At 49.3% G+C, this 13,390-nt stretch overlaps 1 protein-coding gene across 1 annotated transcript; it reads right to left on the reverse strand.

Moving 5' to 3' along the window:
- CENPT (centromere protein T) lies at positions 1-12,795 on the reverse strand (the record flags this gene model as incomplete). The annotated part of the gene is made up of 12 exons (XM_010152348.1): positions 12,750-12,795; positions 11,662-11,755; positions 9,531-9,664; positions 8,133-8,166; positions 7,122-7,264; positions 6,219-6,647; positions 4,444-4,614; positions 3,553-3,753; positions 3,098-3,188; positions 1,768-1,944; positions 1,246-1,350; positions 1-22 (listed from the first exon to the last, which is right to left on the reverse strand). Coding segments are annotated over exons 1-12 (1,626 nt in total), but the record flags the coding sequence as incomplete, so codon positions are not given.
- Positions 12,796-13,390: the final 595 nt, after the last annotated feature.

Consider the following 13,390-nt stretch of genomic DNA (forward strand, 5'->3'; position numbering starts at 1 on the left):
CTTGTCTGTCACCAGCCCTTGTCTTGGTTTCAAAAGAGAAGAAACAGAGAAGTTTTTCCACCCAAACTTAACGTCAGCGTAAAGGTTTTCAAGTTTTCTTGGGGTGACATTTCTGTGTTAACAGCTGAAATGCCGCGGCTGCTGGGGACAGAAAAGCTACAGACTGCTGTCTGCAGGCGACTTTCTCGTGTGAGGCACTAGGTGCCGCGAAGGGGGCAGGCAGCGGGACTGCCTACACGGGAAGCCGACCAGGCGAGTCGCCGCAGACCAGCTTCCTGCAGCCGCCCGCTGTTTCACAGCCAGGCTCAGCGTATCGCTCTAGAGCCAGGCATAAGCTCATTGCTTTTTAAATTCACAGTCCCACCTGCCATGGGATGTTTCACCATTTAGAGGCAGGATGTAACACTGGGCTCATTAGCCCAGCAGATCTTTCACATTCACAATTCAGAGGTGGTTGGCACTTTCCAGCTGCGCAGGCCCTGCAGCTTTGTAGTACAGCACGTAGCTGACTGGCATGAAAAAGGTCAGCATCTCCTAGTCTGGTGGAAAGACAAAAAGCAGCATTCATCCATGCTTTCCTTGTGGAAGGCTTTTTCACAAGCCAGCAACAATTCCTGATGCCTTCACGAGGCAGCAGGAAGGCAAAGACCTCTAGAAAATGGTAAAGGGACAAGTGTACAGAACCCTCAAACCTGGCCAACTACACCATCGCACCGCTCGGCCTGCTCATGCTCATTTCGGCACGTGCCTGTCGGGTGAGAAAATCAAAGTCTCTGGACCAGGACAGCAAGAGATTATTCTTTTTAAGCAGCAGCACCAGCTCCATCCACACAGGCCCAGACAAAACCCATGGCTATAAGCAGACGTGCCTGCAAAATCCCCCAGGTGACTTGAGCATCACATCTGGAACTTCCAGCAGAGGTGAGGAATAACAGCTTGGAGTAATGACTGTAAATGGGGGGGTGAGGAGACTGTGTCAGGCCCCACAGAGGGCTCCCAGGCCCAGAACAAAGCCCTTGCGCTTCGGTCACAGAACAAAGTGAATTCAGCCACAAGACGGGCAGCGGAGGGAGCCCACAGGAAGGAGCAGCAGCGCAAACAGACGCCAAGCGGCATCACACAGGGCAAGTCACAAGATGCCACACTTGCCGTGGAAATACTGCTAGTGCATATTCTGGCAATGCATCTTACCGGGCTATCAAACCACCCCAAACACTGCTATGGTTAACAACAACCCCCCTTTACCTTCTCATGAGGACTTCCAGGTCAGCCTTCTCCACGGTCTTCCTCCTCGCATGGTTGCTGTAAGCTTCCAGGTCATTGCTCAGCTGCTTGAAGTATCTCTCAGAGCTGAAGAAGGATTAAGGAGAGAAATTAAATCAGGCTGCGGAGCGTGTGAACAGCAGCTAAGCTACTCGCCCGCTTCTGTAGGGCAAGTTTCACTAGAGCTGCCAGGGAAAACTGGGGGAGAAGACACTCCAGAGCCAGCCTGCTGACGGAGAGGGCTAGTGGTAGGAGCGTGCTGCTAGCTTGAGAAGACTGAATGGGACAAAACCCTCCTGCAAGGCAGGGCTGGTAATGGACGCTCTCACAGCGGCCAAGAGCATGCAGCACCCTTCCAGCCTTGTTTAATCAGACCTCCCCCAGATGAAAGGGGAGGGCTGTCAGCCCGCCAGCAGCACCCTGACAGGTTTGTTATTTCAGCAGAGGAAAGAAAGAGAAGACGACCAAGAAGAGCAGGAGAAGGAGCAGTTTGCTGCTGCTTACCATTTCTGAATGACTGTGAATGCGTCTCTGGTCACTGGCATCTTCACATAATGGCTAAATATGTTCTTTATCAAACTGCTTGCTATTTCAGGCTCACGTGTGTTCCTCCGCGGCGCTCCCGAGCTCTTTGGGACTGGCTTAGCCCGCGGCGGCTGCAGGGGAGACCCTGAGGGGAAACTGAAAACGCGCACCTCAAACGTGGGGAGAGGCAGGGAACACTGGGCACGCCGGATGCTGAACTGAAAGGGGTAGGAGCTACCGCGAGCTCTTCATTCGTCCTCCCTCCCAACCCTTCAAAACCCCCACATGCACAAGGTGCTTTGCAAAGAGTTCCCCTGGCGTTACGACCTGGGGAGAAGCGACCCAGGCTGCAGCTTCCTGAGATCTAGTTCCCTCCGCTACGTAAATGCGGTTTTTACGGCATCCCTGCAGTTTAAACAATCCAGGTGCACAGTTGGATGCATCCACAGGCCACCTCTCCACCTACTGACCTCAGTCTGCAGCCCATTCACTCACACTGTTATGAACATTTTGTCTTGTGGGATTTTTGGTGGGTTTGGGGGTTTTTTGGTTGGTTGGGCTGGGATTTTTGGTGTGGTTTCATGGGGGGTTTTTTTCCCCTTAAACAAGGCCAAGGCCCAAAGGAAACTACTGCTGTTTGCCATTCTAAAAATGAAAAATTGTAACACGAGAGGGAAGTGAAATCCCCAGTTTCACTCAGTGAACAACTGGAAAATGCATGCAAAGCCCACAGAAGGAGTGCAGGCATCCGAGACCTGATGATGGCTCTGATGAAGCACACGGTTTCACCAAGTTTCTGGTGAAAAGGGTGACAAATGTTAATTAAATTGGAGTAACGCAGAGGACAGGTTCGCTTTCTGCCTCTACGTGAGCTTCATTTTATCCTCAGCACATGGCAACCGCATACGGCTTTAGGTTTCTAAAGCCAATACAAATGTGTCATAATATCCCATAATATCCCACATAATCCCTAATCCCCCAACTTCTGCCAGGGCCTCTGCATCCCACGCTGGAATCCACAGCTCCAGTGTGGCTTTACTGGGAGAACAACCCCTAGGAAAAGGTTTTGGCCTTCAGCACAAGAAAATATTGAACCAAGGTTCATTGGAAAGATTTGAGGCATCACAACTGCTCATTCACTTGACAGAACTCTCCATTCAGCTGCTGAAGCGGTGAACGAACGGGAGATTTCAGGACTGCTTACTCCCTGCTACAGCTGCTGAAACACAAGCAGCTGGCACAGCTGGGCTTGGCTCGCTCCCCCTGGTATATACTCCCAGACCCACTGCTGAAGGCAGCTTACACTTACTTGGGAGCAGCAGGTTTTGCAGGACACGGTGTTGGCAGCAGCGTCTTGAGGGCTGCAGCACGGACAAACGTGGGTGTCTTCATGGAAACCTCTAAGGAAAAAAAGGAATTGAGGAACCACGCTGTTCCCAGAGCTGCTGCAGCAAGCAGCGCTGAAGCGGCAGACAAAAGCCCGGAGAGTTTTCCACACACCCGGGTCGGTGCCATGCTGCCTGCGCTCGGGCTGCCGCTCCACGGCACCCTGAACGACGCAGCTGCTGCAACTGCGCTATCTGATGGGCTAAACAGTGACATCATTAACCTCGGGATAGCAGGGAGAAAAATCCCTCCAACTGCTTCCTGCTACTGCTGCAAGAGTGTTCTTACCTTCACTCTCAGCATCTTCACCCTCATCCTCAGCAGACTCCTCTTCCACACCGTCCAACTCCACCATCACAGCCTGGTCCTCTAGTTCACCTTCGCTCTCAGTATCTTCAGCCTCATCCTCAGCAGACTCCTCTTCCACACCGTCCAACTCCACCATCACAGCCTGGTCCTTTAGTTCACCTGCTGCTTCAACAGCTTCTTTTAATGGCTCCATCCCAGATTTTTCAGAGGAAGGAATAGCAGAATGCCTTTCCAGACTTCCCGCTCCGATTTCATGGGCAATCTCACGTTCTGGATTTCCAAACCAAGAAAAATACAGCACAGAAATAAGTATCGTTGCCAAAATTTCAGAGCACTCATAAGAGTAAAACCCAATTTCCCATTCCTGACAACGCTGCCACCTATCATATTCCTATCTTCAGGGATTAGGGTGTCAACACACTAAACCTGATAAGCTGAAGCACTGAGGAATCCTCCACTTTCCCCCCTGCTACACCTCAGTGTGCAGAGGTCACCAGCACTTGGCAATGCAGGGATTTGAGTGGAATTTTGATCTGAACTCCGTTAATAAGAACTTTCATCTCAAAAGAAGTCTTACCAAAGCCTTAGTGCAGCACGTCAGACACCCAGCAAATCCAGGAAAAGTAACTTGAGAGATCCTGATTTGCCAACACACTCAGAAGGGTTTGGCATTTTATCAACCTCTGCCTGATTCTTGAAACTTCCACTAGTACATCTGGAAGATGCCTTCTGCAATTACGTATTTCTAAACAGGGTTGCCAATGCAATTTTGGGTTCTATCTGAGCAGAATGTAGTCTTTCAGCTTAAAATGACAAAATTAGTGTGATATTTTCCCAGTATTCAGCCCAGATTCTAGAACGCAAAGAGTGATCAGGTCTCTCTCCCAGCACTGATGCCACTAACGCAGCTTGAGAGGTCCTTGGCATTAGACAGTGTTCAGCACAAGAGGCTGTCCTCACCGGCTTCGGGAGAGCCTTGGTGTTCAACACTGCCTTCTGCTACTCCCTCTTCCTCCGAAGAGGCCATTTCTGCTTCCGCTCTGGCATCCTGTGCCTCAGTTATCTGCGATTCTGCCTTTCTGGTCAGCTTCTTCTCCAGATGTTCAGAAGATCTAGCATCTGCACGATGCTCTGCAGCCAGAACAGAAAACCCCATCATCAGTCTTGCCTGCAAAGAAACCCCAGTCGACCACCCGCACACAGCGTAACAACTCAGCAACGGCCACAAGCGGTAAACAAGGGAAGCAGATGCAGTTCCCTTCCAAAGGTTTACAGCTGAGAAAGGCCCAACTTCTCCTGCGTTCGCTCTACAGCCACCGAGTCTGGGTGTGTGTCAGACCCTCCGGCGCCACAGCAGAACTGCGTAGCCCTTACCTTCTGACATCAATGCCTCACACGCTCCAGCGTCTTTAAGATACGCTCTCACTCCCCCTCCTTGTCCTCACATTTGATCTATCCCCTATTCCACCTCCTCCACGCTTTTCTCCCTATTATCTATCCGTTTCCCCTAAAACTGCCTACCCTTGGGCTCTTCAGAGTAACTAACCTTCTTTTCCTGTTCCTCTCCTTCCCTTGTCCTTTGGAAACAACTTTTCCCATCGAGCCAGGCAGAGACAACCCTCTGAAGCAGAGTATGGTGCAACAGCTCACCAGGCATTAAGTCCTTTCTAAGCTTTCCCTGGCAAGAACTTCTCTCCAGGCGGGAGCAGTGCTGAATACACCAACCGTATTAAATACCGTTTCTGTGGCCCTTTTCACAAAGGATCGTCCACAAAACCTAACTGACAAACATCAGCTGTCCATATTTCATAGAATCACAGACTGGTTTGGGTTGGAAGGGACCTTAAAGACCACCCAGTTCCAACCCCGCTGCCATGGGCAGGGACACCTTCCACTAGACCAGGTTGCTCCAAGCCTCATCCAGCCTGGCCTTGGACACTTCCAGGGATGGGGCATCCACAGCTTCTCTGGACAACCTGTTCCAGGGCCTCCCCACCCTCTCCGGGAAGAACTTCTTCCTGATATCCAATCTAAACCTCCCCACTTTCAATTTAAACCTGTTACCCCTTGTCCTGTCACTACAGACCCTTGTAAAAAGTCCCCCCCAGCTTCCTTGTAGCCCCTTCAGGTACTGGAAGGCTGCAGTAAGGTCTCCCCAGAGCCTTCTCTTCTCCAGGCTGAACAAGCCCAACTCTCTCAGCCTGTCCCCATGGCAGAGGGGCTCCAGCCCTCTGAGCATCTTTGTGGACTCGCTCCAACTGGTCTATATCCTTCTGATGGTGAGGGCTCCACAGCTGGATGCAGTATTCCAAGTGAGGTCTCACCAGAGCAGAGCGGGAGAATCCCCTCCCTCGACCTGCTGGCCACACTTAATGAGTGCAAGTGTCATCCCATAGATGTGTGCAAGTGTCTGAGGAGAAGGGGTAAAGCAGATGGAGCCAGGCCCTTTTGAGTGGTGCCCAGTTCCAGGAGAAGCAGCAACAGGCTGGAACACAGGAGCTCTGTTGGAATCACTGTGAGAGTTACTGAGCACTGAACAGGTTGCCCAGAGTGTGGAGTCTCCATCCTCGGGGACACATAAAAGCTGCCTGGACATGGTCCTGGGCAACCTGCTCTAGGCAGCCCTACTGGAGCAGAGAGGTTGAATAAGATGACCTCCACAGGCCCCTTCTTCAACCATTCTGCGATTTCGGATAATACCTGCTAAGCCCCAAGCCCTAACCCATAATACTCACTGCCAACCACCACCTCTTCCAACACAGAAAGCTGTTTCATTGGGTTGCTCCGTCGGGAACGACCTTGCTTATCTCCTTGCCGGTCTGCAGGTGTTTTTGGAGACACATCAGTCATTCTATCAACACCCTCAGGATCATGGATCAAGTCCTCAGAACATCTTTGGGTCCTTCCCTCATTTGTGCCCACACTGGATACCAGGCCCACCAACCCTGCTTCCTCTTGGGTTGTGTCAGAAATCTTGGTTCTCTGTGCTGAAGTTTTTGAATCCACCAGCTGTGGTTCGAGAGCAGAAAGCTTGTTCTGGCTCTGCTTATCAAACTCAGGCTGAATAAAGAGCTCCGTGTTACTCAGCATGATTTCTGTGTCACTTGTCAGCATGGCTGTTCGCATCCCAGATGCTGTTCCTGAGTCCACATCGTAGTTCTGCTCTGTTTAGATAAAGTTTTAAAACAAGTTTTAAGTTGAAAACTGTTCAAGGTCATAGGGACCCACACATTTATTACCAGGACTTGCATAATTAGAATTTAAGTCATTCAACTGAATTTTATTCATCCTCCACAGATCAAGCACTGGAGCTGCATCACCACACTCTGGTGCCTCTAACTTCCCCTACCAAACCATCTCCCCAGTACCCAGAGTTATGAACACGATCCCAGCCAGGATACGGTCCCTGTGGTACAAATCCCTAGGCAGGGTGGAGCACAGATTGAAGTGCACAGAATCAAAGCAACTACGGCCACAGAGCTTCGTTCTAATCTTGCCTCCCAAATTAGAGGGGATTTCTGTGAACGTGCTAGTAGCCTTTAAATCGTGACCCTCAGACCACACTTCAGTAGCTGCTTCCAAAAATCACCTCACACAAGGCCCTCCTCCCAAAACAGAAGTAACAGCACAAAAGAAACCTTTTCTCTTCAGCATGTTCTGTTCCACTCTGCCTTCAAAAGCTTCCATGTCAATAGCTTTGCGATTTCTTGGCCTCCGGAGTAGGCCTCTCTTTTCAACCGTCTCTGGTGGGATCAAGGAACCAAGAGACATGCGAAGAGATCTGTCAGAAGGGAAGGGAAGAAATGATTTTCCAAAATCACACACTCCCCTTTTACCCTCAGATTACAGATGTGGTGCCACTCATAATGAGACATTCCACAAACCCCTTAGTTAGGGGGAATTTCCCTCCCCAAATCCTGGAAGATTACGTGCAGGTCCAGCTACCAACACACTAGTTTCCTTGAGACGGGAGCTAAGACAGAAATGTGCATGGGAAAAGATGTCTCTCGATGGACATATTTTGCATCCTAAAGAGACTGGCCCTGCTCAGGTACCTCCTGTCCCTCTCTCCAGGCGGCCCAATCAAAAAGGGGGTTCAGAGGATTCAAAGGCAGGAGGCACAGAATGCAGCCCTGAGGGTCACCCTGTACAGGGCCACAGGCAAGGGGTGAGCGAGAAAGGTGAAATGAATAGCTAGCCACGGCTAGGGTCACAGAGTACAGGGGCAACACAGGGAAGGAAGCTGTTTGACTTGCTAAAATCCAGGCATGCTGGACTAAAGACTGCACAGTTAACTGTGTCAGTTAACAGGCAGAGATAATTTAATACTCGAAGGTATATTGTGCACTGAAACATAAGAATCAAAGGAAAAAGGAATGATTCTACCAAGTCAAAACAGAGGCCATAGTAGCACGACAAGCCCAACCAAGCTGGGCAGCAGTGCAGAGTCACAATTTCACAAAATCACAAGGTGTGGGGTGTAACGCCTTCCAATTCCAACACCCGAGCGGGAGGTGACTGTTATCACTAACGCAGGGCGTAATCACGGAGCCGGGTACCTACACTGTTCTTCGCAACTACAGCGGTGAGGAACCACGGCAGCTATCCTTAGGGCAGCCAGCCCCTAAGACATTTTAGTTTCAACTCACCGAGCCAAAGTAGTGCTGTCCAGCGTTGACTGAGCTGGAAAAGAAATTTGTGACATGTCAGTGGAGAAATTACACTGGCTGAGAAGTTACCCGCTGCACAGCTGGCTCCAGGGACAGCCCATGCACCCTCCCTTTTCTACAGCCAGCTATGCTATAATCCTCTGTGGTTCCATCTTGGTGAGAATGGAATGAGAGGACAGGTTAACTTTACAATTCCTTGTCTGCATTTCACAACCACGTGTTAGAATTCTAACAAGCAATTCCTGAAAGGGTAATAAAACAGTTATTTCAAATGAATATGGCACATGCCCTCTCTCTCAGTGTTAATCTTACCACATGAGCAGCAAGACGCTAGGCTAGGGTCAAGCAACCCAAGCCAAACTTTAAAGCACCTGGCAGTTTTAGGGGTACAGATAAATGCTCCACAGATTGCTGGTGAACCGGTAACTCAGACCTGTTCTGCTCACAGAGTCCCAAACTCCAAAAGTAGATCTGGAGAGCAGCGAGTGCCATGTGCACACTAGAAAACAGGAGAGGACATCCCCTCTGCTTTCACAGAGCGGGGCACTGCCGGCGCTGGTCTATCAGGCTGCAAAAGACAAGCCGATTTTTTTGACCACAGATGAGTTGGGGTTGGGTTGTTCAGCTCCAGATTAAAACACCGGTGCCTGTGTTCCCAGGTGTCCACTTTAGGGTGAGCTGAATCACCCTCCACGCTCCACTGACTACATCTCCCCTAAACTTCAGGGGGACTTTGGTACCTAGCGTGCACCCAGGCAGAGAGCGTCTGTAACTGGGAGCTGAGGTACCGGTGTCTGCAATCCAGAGCTGATCCCACCCTTGAGTTCACCTCCAGCTGCTGCTGCCCAGAGGATATGTAAAGCAAGGTGAGGCGTTTTATCTGCTTCTGTTAAACTGCAACTAAAACAAAAGCTGTATTTGCAAATTTATGTTTAAAGGGCAGACTTATTCCAATATAAAACATTCTTTCTTTTATAAAACTACAAGACCCTTTTTTTCGCAAACAAGAGGTTTATAACCAATGTGATAGAATTGCAACAAAAAGCATGCAACTTGTTGCATTTTCAAGTTTCTGGAATGGAGGGGAAGACAGGGATTGCTTCCCTGGAGACACTTCAAACCTCAAAGAGCACCAAGTTGGAAAAACAGTCAAGCGGTTATCTACAGTCAGGGCAGAGCCTGTAACTTGGCTCAAAAAGGCTTATTTTAGATTTGACAGGAGGGGCTTTTACCTTCTCTGCAGGATACTGCAATCCCACTTCCAAACACACAACAACAGCCCAGCTGAGAAGTTATTAAGAACTAAACTGCAGCCGATGAAAATCAGTTGACAGCAAATGCAGAGCTGAACAAGGTGATTTTTGACTGCAGCCTTACCTTGGTGCTGGGGAAGCCGTTTGTCCACTGCTTTCTCAAACTCCGAAATGCTGAATTTCCTTCTCCTCTTAGTCATGTGGAATGTGGTGACAGATGTGTCCTCAGGAGCGAGGTCTGGCAGTTGCATTTCCACCCTACCAATACAACCCAAGCCTTTAGCAAAGGACATCATCATCACTAAGCTACCTGAGAAAGGTCCCTGTAACGGCATTGCAAAGCAAAGTAAAACTGTTTGTCCTTGCTGCAGTGGAAGTGAGGAAGTAATTGGGGACAGCTCAGCAAACGCAGGAACACAGCATCCCCTCCTACTACATCAAAGTTTCACAGCGAATCACAACTCGGGTGCATATTCACACAACAGGGCAGAGGAAGGTCAGACTAAAGCATGGGCTTCCAACACGCCCCGTGGCTCTCTTCTCCTGACACAATTTAGGTGTGCCAGTCGTCACAGCGTAAATGAAAAAGCCACCATCATGGAACATCAGGTATCAGAGCACACAGGTACATGGAATAGATAATATCCCAGTCAGGGACCAGATCAGGGTCAGAAAGTAAGTTTCTGAGCTGTTTTCCCCCTTGACTAAACAGTTCCAAGAATCCCCTCTCATGAAGGTCCCACCCAGGCAGTGAGCTGGTGCCAGCACTCCACGTTGTGTCCTGCAGAACAGAAGCAGGGCATCCCTCCCACAGCCAAGGGCTCGCATTCAGCGGGTGGAGCATTCTGTATCCTTTGCTGCAGCAAACGTGGCTTCCACAGAGCAAGAACAGTAAGGTGATCATGTCTACAGGTCTTTTCCCCTTACAAAATACTCTCTCTCCCACTCAGAAATGCAGCTGAGTTTCTTTTCTTATTACAAACATAATGTAAGGCTCAGCATTAGATGAGCTGGCTTGTAATGGGGATCAAATGTAAAGCAGCAGGGGAAAGACTGCTTGGTTTTTGCATCCATCCTGAAAGATGCTATTACAACTAGGGAAGGCAGCGTCCCCCCAAAACCAAGAAAGCTCACATCAACTAAAGGAGGGCTGTGAGGGAATTTAAACAAAAGGAGGATTTAAACTTTTTAAAAACTTCAAAAATATGTTTCATTTCAACATCTAGCTAACACATGGGCTATACAACCCTGCAAAGATCCAACCACCGCATCTTTTCGCTCGGACAGGCTGATGAGAAGCACATTGAGATGCTAAAGAACTACAACAAGCAAAATCAAGAAGGAAATAAAACACTGCTCATCTGTTTTAATTAAAAAAATCGCTACCACACTTACAGAAAACTCAGATTTTCCTCCTCTATTAACGAAAAAAAAAAAGAGAAAGCAAAGTTTGAAGCTTACCTAACAATTTAGATGACCTGTTTAAGGTTGCTTATAGTCAATGCAAAAAGTTTAGCTCTAGAGACAAAGTCAAAGGAAATCAGGGTATTTAGAACAGTGTCCTATTGTGCAGTAAACAAAACCACATGCAAGTGTTGTGACAAAACTGGCTACAGCAAAGGAAGACCTACCACCGCTGCTGGTTTTCCCGTTTCATAACAAAGCAGAAGTAAACAAACCACACACCAGCCTCTCCAATTCAGCCAGGCCCATTAATTTAAAATATTAATGGAAGCTAAATATGAATAAAAGCAGCTGAGCCTCAGGCAAAGCTCAGCTCCAAACTACTCTACAGGGAGGAAGTTACCCCAGCAGCCCAGAACAAGAAGCAGTGACTCCGTAAAAAGCCAGGGCAGCCTGCGTTCCAAATAGGAGGCAGAACAGTCATCCATTACACCCCAGCACACGGCCTGTCGCCTCGGGGAGATCCAAGAACTCCTGGTGTTGTACGTCACAGACAACTACTAACAGTAAGTTTCTATCAGGGGATGTACTGCATCCAGCACTTCTGCTGCAAAAATATGTTAGAAGTCTGCATTTATGGAAAGGCACCAAACACAGACTATTCAGTCCCGCAGTCCCAGAGATTCCTACACAGGTTTTAAAGCTGGAGAGGTATTTCTGAAAATCCTGCCTGACAGAATGAACTTCCGATGGCTGAAACAGAAGTAAAGAAATCCTGCTCCCCAGTCCCATCAAGGAACTGCACCCGTAGCCCATAGTGTAAAAAATGAAAATTAAAAAGAAAAGCTTACGTGCTGGAAACCCTCTTAGATGGGAGTTCTAACTGACCTTCTTCTGTCTCTTCATGTTTAGGTATCTCATGTGCCAGAGGTGAAACTTGCGGTTCTGCCAACAAACCGAAACATTTTCTTTACACAATTCAATCCAGGAAGAATGCCAAAGTGCAACAGTGTCAAACACGCATACATTCTGAAAACCGCATTTATTAACCGGTTAAAACAAACACTTGGTGAAAACCACCCATGTTCTACTCCTAAGAAGGCTGGCACATCCATGGACAAAGCAGAGAGTGACAGACGGCAACATCAGGGTTCCACGTACCGCAGCAGAGCAGGGCAGATCTGAAGCTCACAGCGGTGAGTGACTCCACAACTTACACATGATCCTACAGCCAAAGGCAGCACTGGGATCAGAGCTTTGCTCACCAGGGTAAGACAACCGAGTGAAGAGGATTTTCAAGAATATGATTTCATCAGCACAAGGCCTGGTCTTTCAGACAGTGCTGTATCACATCAACTCGCCCTGCTGCCACTGCTGCAACTCCTCTTTCACATAGATCATAGAATCATGGAATCACTGAATGGTTTGGGTTGGAAGGGACCTTAAAGATCATCCAGTTCCAACCCCCCTGCCATGGGCAGGGACACCTTCCACTAGACCAGGTTGCTCCAAGCCTCATCCAGCCTGGCCTTGAACACTTCCAGGGATGAGGCATCCACAGCTTCTCTGGGTCACCTACCCAAGTGCTTCCCCACCCACTCCAGGAAGAATTTCTTCCCAATATCTAATCTAAACCTCTCCACTTTCTATTTAAACCCCTTACCCCTTGTCCTGTCACTACAGGCACTTGTAAAAAGTCCCCCCCAACTTCCTTGTAGCCCCTTCAGGCACTGGAAGGTGCTATAAGGTCTCCCCGGAGCCTTCTCTTCTCCAGGCTGAACACCCCCAACTCTCTCAGCCTGTCAGTCATACAGTAGTCTGAATTTTGGCCCTGCACAACAGGGTAAGAGTGACAGGCTACAGAACACCTCCTGTCCTCAGCCCGACCAAAATACTGTCTTTCTGCTCCGTTTCCCTGAAAAAAAAAAGACACACTTACGGGTCCGGATGATTCTCTTGAGCATCAACCGTGGCGAGTCATTATTAAGATCAGGGAACATAGTCGGTCGCCACCCCAGCAAGGTGCTTCTGCCAGAGCTCTGCTTTCCTGCATTATTTGTGGTCTGAAGAGAGGAATCGGAGACCCGCCATTCAGAAATCATTTTTCCATCATTAAAGATGAATCTTAGCGTTTCGGGTTTGTTATCCACCTTCTGATGAAAACCCAAGCTGGCTAACACATAGTGTTTTCCAAACTCCCCAAAAGCAGCCCTGCACGTTTGTGTTCAAACAACGCTGGCACTTCCTTTTTGGGCGGAAGGCAATGCAGAACAGTGTGTCACCGAGGTGGCTTCAGTGCGCAGCTCTCGTGGCGGGCAAAAGCCTGAGCAACTCGAGAGCACGGCCCTCGGCCCTTCACCCCCCCTCGGCCCTTCGGCCCTGGCCTGAAACAACCCAAAAAGGGAAAGAAAACCGTAACGGAGGCGGAAGGCTGCAGCGGCCTTAGCTATTCGGGGGGTTCGGCCCATTTTCACGCCCAAAGGCGCGCACGGGCAAGGGACCCTCCTTCCCCTCTCCAAGGGCCTCGCTTCTCCCCCGCACCGAGCGGGGACCCCCGGTCCCGACAGCGGCTCCCCCATC

Source organism: Eurypyga helias, unplaced genomic scaffold (genome assembly GCF_000690775.1).
Source record: "Eurypyga helias isolate BGI_N326 unplaced genomic scaffold, ASM69077v1 scaffold15745, whole genome shotgun sequence".
NCBI lineage: Eukaryota > Metazoa > Chordata > Aves > Eurypygiformes > Eurypygidae > Eurypyga > Eurypyga helias.